At 45.7% G+C, this 4,770-nt stretch overlaps 1 protein-coding gene across 1 annotated transcript; it reads left to right on the top strand.

The window, feature by feature from the left end:
* The first annotated feature begins 439 nt into the window (after positions 1–439).
* crybb1l2 (crystallin, beta B1, like 2) lies at positions 440–4,422 on the top strand. The gene is made up of 5 exons (XM_056279541.1): positions 440–535; positions 1,217–1,335; positions 2,085–2,217; positions 2,414–2,556; positions 4,251–4,422. The coding sequence occupies exons 1-5, from the start codon at positions 440–442 to the stop codon at positions 4,420–4,422; spliced, it is 663 nt and encodes a 220-aa protein (XP_056135516.1).
* The last annotated feature ends 348 nt before the right edge of the window (positions 4,423–4,770 follow it).

The raw sequence follows: 4,770 nt of genomic DNA, 5'->3' as shown, positions 1-4,770 counted from the left end.
ACAATTAATTAAGGTTTCTCTCTACATGTAAGCTCTGGATTTATGGATACAAGAAGAACACAAGCCTGTTTGTAGATGTTTTTTAATTCTTTAAAATGCAGGGATTTGAAAAGATAAGCAGGGTTTTTTCCCCCAGTTTGGTTCTGTTCATTATAATTATCATTGGATGGCAGGATAGATGGCAGTTAGGGTTCATCGTAGTTTTAGAAAGTAATTCAGCCATGTTAGTGTTACAGCACAGAGAAAGCTGAGTTGGTCAGAACAGACTAAAATGATCTCTTCTCTTCTCTTCTCTTCTCTTCTCTTCTCTTCTCTTCTCTTCTCTTCTCTTCTCTTCTCTTCTCTTCTCTTCTCTTCTCTTCTCTTCTCTTCTCTTCTCTTCTCTTCTCTTCTCTTCTCTTCTCTTCTCTTCTCTTATTTGTCCACCATTCCAGTCATCATGTCTGCTGGAGGAGAGAAGTCAAAAACTGCTTGCCAGACCGACGGGAAGGCTGCTCAGAGCAAGAGATCTGAGATGGGCCTGAATTCCTACAAGGTGCGTCCTAAACTGGTTGTTTACCTGTTCTCATGCGCATATTATATTGTATAAACACACACACACACACACACACACACACACACACACACACACACACACACACACACACACACACACACACACACACACACACACTGTAAAGTGAAAAGATAAAAATACATTAACCCTGATTTTACAAATTTAAATGCTGAGATGTTGCTTAACACCTGCTAAGAGCGGCCTGGTGTCCTGCAGCAGCAGCTGCTAGTTGCCATAGCTAATAGCCGTGTGTGTGGCTGCTGGAACACACACTGAGGCAACCTCACAAGACCAAGTCAGGCTTCCCTGAACACAGAGTTCAGCATTTGAAGAGAAGGCTGGCTCAAAAACCAGATATGCTTCCCTTTCTCTCCTTTTCATTATCTCTCCCTTGTTCTTTACCCCCCCTACACACACACACCACCTCCTCTCTATCCTCCTTGCTTGTCCAGTTCCTTTTTCATCCCACTCATCTCTCCCTTTCCAACACACATCTATCCCTCTCCCTCAGGTCTCTCCTTCCTCCCCAGCTCTCGCTCTCTGTTCCTTTTGTTTAGCCTCTGCTCCTGTTCTAAGCTTAGCTGCCCCCCCGCCCATGTGCCATCTGTGACCTTTCCTCTCCTGTGACCCCTGTTTTAATCCATTCGCCTTCTGCTGCAGATGTGTGTGTACGACCAGGAGAACTTCCAGGGCAAATGTGTTGAGATCACTGCCGAGTGCGTGAATGTGTGTGACATCGGCATTGACAAGGTGCGCTCTCTGCGTGTCGACTGCGGACCGTAAGTGGGCGGACACACACACACACACACACACACACACATGCACACACACAGAAATAATAACCTGTGTATACTATGGCTAAAGACCATGTTGGTCACATTTTTTCCCCTTCTGATTGTTACGTTTCACACTTTTACTGCTCCTAGTTGTACAGCTGACACTGATCTAGGATGAGTGCAGCATGAAGTAGCAGACACAAGCTAAAGGGGTTGGGAATAGGGATATTTGTTTAGTTAGAGCACATAAGGAAAGTAGAGGGGAAGCATTTGGTCCTCAGGAACCCCCTGTACTACCGGTTTTCTGTTCAACCATGGAGTTAACTACAGTCGCCTGTTGTGTAATCTAGTCCAGCAATATAATCACAACAGGTGAGTTTAATTAACTGCCTGGCGGAACAGAAAACCAACAGGAGGTCCCTGAGCACTGGAGATCCATTGGTATAAAGGATATGACGCTCCCTCTTGAAGTCGGTTACCATCGCCCTACCGCAGCACTGTCAGAGGCACAAGGACTGTGCTTGAGGGAATTGTATTACAAAGGGAATCAAATCTCTATATAAAGAAATGGTGTACCCATTGATCTCTATACTTGAAGCAATGTGAAAGATGTCATGTAGCACACTGTGTCCAAATTTGGGTTTTGAGGAGAGGAAATTCTATTTCTCATTCAATTTTTTTTTTAATATTTACTGATATATTTTTGTTTATTTTACTCTAAATCCTGTTTACCGGTCTCTCCCCTTGCTCAGCTTTGTGGGATTTGAGCAGATGAACCTGTGCGGGGAGATGTTCATCCTTGAGAAGGGAGAGTACCCCCGCTGGGACTCCTGGAGCAACTGCCAGAAGAACGACTACCTGCTGTCCTTCAGGCCCGTCCGCATGGTAACGCCTGCAACGCTCTCTCTCTTGATCTGTTTGACAGTCTCTACTTGACTGGCCTGATGATTTTAATTCAGTTGTCCGCTGGATAGTTATAAAACACGAGTTATCCTTGTCTTTTTTCATCCCACCATCTTACTTTCTGCTACACTCTTCATCCTTCAATCCCCCTTCTTCTTCTCGTCTGTCTTTCCTCCAGGACCCTGATAAGCATAAGATCTGCCTGTACGAGATAGGAGAGTTCAAGGGCCGCAAGATGGAGATCATGGACGATGACGTACCCAGCCTGTTCTCCTACGGGTTCACCGACAGAGTTGGCAGCATTAGCGTTAGCTGTGGAACGTAAGTGGCACTCACTGAAAACTACCAGCAGTGCACCCACAGAGCAACATATCAACAAATAACAACACATCACACTTAATTTCCTTGCTTCTGTCGGAGATCACGAGAAAAGACCTGTTGTTTCAGGATTCTCAGTCATATTTCAATCCCATCACCTTTCACCTGTCATAGATTACTGTGGATTAAGGGTAATCCTCAAAGGTAGTTTGATGCACAGACAGAAAACAAATCTGAAAATATATGCAGGTTTGTAAATAGTTACATCTAATTATGCCCATACGTGTCTACAGTCCTACACTCTCATAAAAAGGTAGAGCAGAGTTATTCCGTTTGGAGTAAAAAGGTTGTCGCTGGGGCACTCCCCTATACAGGTACAATACAGGACACCTTGTTGCAAGTCCCTTTTTAAACCCTGCCGTTTGTACCTTCAAAAGTTCAGCGATGTACACCAAGTGACCAAAATGTACCTGTGATGGTACATCTGTGTAAAATGTGGCAGCATGGTGGCCCAGTGGTTAACGCTGTCACCTCACAGCAAGAAGGCCCTGGGTTCAAACCCCAGGGTTGTCCAACCTTGGGGGGTCATCCCAGGTCGTCCTCTGTGTTGAGTTTGCATGCTCTCCCCATGCCCGTGTCTGTGATGGGTTTCTTCTGGGTGCTCTGATTTCCACCACCATCAAAAAGACATGCATGTTAAGGTTAATTCTTCTGTCTGTGCCCCTGACCGAGGCATGGCAAGACGAACTGGAGTTGGTCCCCGGGCGCTGCACCACAGCTGCCCACTGCTCCTAGCTACACAGCTAGGATGGGTTAAATGCAGAGAAATAATTTCCCCAGAGGGATTAATAAAGTAGTAAAAATTTTTTTTTAGCTTTTGTATACAAAAACAGGCTGCTGTTGTGCTTCTGTATTTGTACAGTTGCCAGATTTGAAATGCTATTCACAAATGCAGAAAAAAAGGGATATTGCCGCCGGAGAAATGTCCAAGGGTCTTTTCGATATTGTCCTGAGGTGGGGACTTCAGCACAGAGCTCTTTTTGGTCCACAGACATCTGTCCTTGAGTGTGATGAGCGACACAAGCTCAGTAGTGGACGTGTGTCTGTCCTTTTAGACGGTGTGATGGACACTGTTATTACTTGATTTGCAACACCCCCTACTACTTTGAAAGCAAAAGCCAAAGCAGACAACTTGAGATGAGAGAAGGGCCCCTGCAATTTTGGCAGAACAGAATCGTGATCGCCTATTCAATAGCTCCATCCACTGGGAGATGTTTTTCTTTCCTCCTCTCCCTTGCGCTCTCCTTCTCCCCACCTTATTTCTGTCCCTCCTGCTTGATGTCTGCCCTCCTCTCACATCTTTGTCCTTTTTTACATTCAACTTGTCTCTGCTCCCTCTGATTTGACAATTCTTTTGTCTCTTACTTGACTTTGCTCAAATTATTTCTCTTTCATTTTTCTGTTTAGTAATCGATATGTTTTTTCCCCATCTCGCTTTCTCTCATCATTTTGCCTGCAAGTGATTAATCTTGCAATTTCTGTGATTGTGAATTATTTTCTTTGTCTCCTTTTCCCCTCCTCCCCCTACCTGCTTCTGTACTCTCTCTCTCATTCCCTGTCTCTGTCTCTCTGTCTCTGTCTCTCTGTCTCTGTCTCTCTGTCTCTGTCTCTATCTCTCTGTCTGTCTCTCTCTCCAGCTGGGTGGGTTACCAGTTCCCTGGTTACCGTGGCAGCCAGTACCTGTTGGAGAAGGGGGACTTCAAGCACTTCAACGAGTTCGGTGCCCGCTCCCCCCAGATGCAGTCCATCAGGCGCATCCGCGACATGCAGTGGCACCAGCACGGCTGCTACACCTTGACGACCAAGTGAAATCCACAGAGGGCAAGGAAGAGAGGGAGGGAAGGCAGAGAGATAGATGGAGAGGGTGGACATAGAAATGGAGGTGGAGATGGAGAAGGAGGGGGTGGGAGGGCCAAGAAGGAGAGGAGGAGGAGGGAGAAGGTATAAGGCATCCCCTCTGTGTCCCCAAAAACCTCTCCACAGTTTTTGAGCGAGGGACAGAGGAGAGGTAACAAGAGGGCTGAGTTTCATGCACAGCTCCCTCTAGTGGTAAAAAAACAACAACAATAACAACAACAACAAAAGATTCACAGAAGAGATGATGAAATAAAAGTTATTTAAGCTGCTGAGACTCGGTGTGATAACAAACTCAGTGGG

Source organism: Lampris incognitus, chromosome 5, assembly GCF_029633865.1.
Source record: "Lampris incognitus isolate fLamInc1 chromosome 5, fLamInc1.hap2, whole genome shotgun sequence".
NCBI classification, from domain to species: domain Eukaryota; kingdom Metazoa; phylum Chordata; class Actinopteri; order Lampriformes; family Lampridae; genus Lampris; species Lampris incognitus.
This window is presented reverse-complemented; position numbering and strand designations above follow the sequence as displayed.

What these genes read in the sequence shown, in the direction of transcription:
- crybb1l2 (XM_056279541.1), top strand. Translation starts at nt 440, where the DNA reads ATGTCTGCTGGAGGAGAGAAGTCAAAAACTGCTTGCCAGACCGACGGG. An exon ending in TGGGCCTGAATTCCTACAAG is followed by an intron (nt 536 to 1,216) that starts GTGCGTCCTAAA and finishes CTTCTGCTGCAG; the next exon opens with ATGTGTGTGTACGACCAGGA. An exon ending in ATTAGCGTTAGCTGTGGAAC is followed by an intron (nt 2,557 to 4,250) that starts GTAAGTGGCACT and finishes CTCTCTCTCCAG; the next exon opens with CTGGGTGGGTTACCAGTTCC.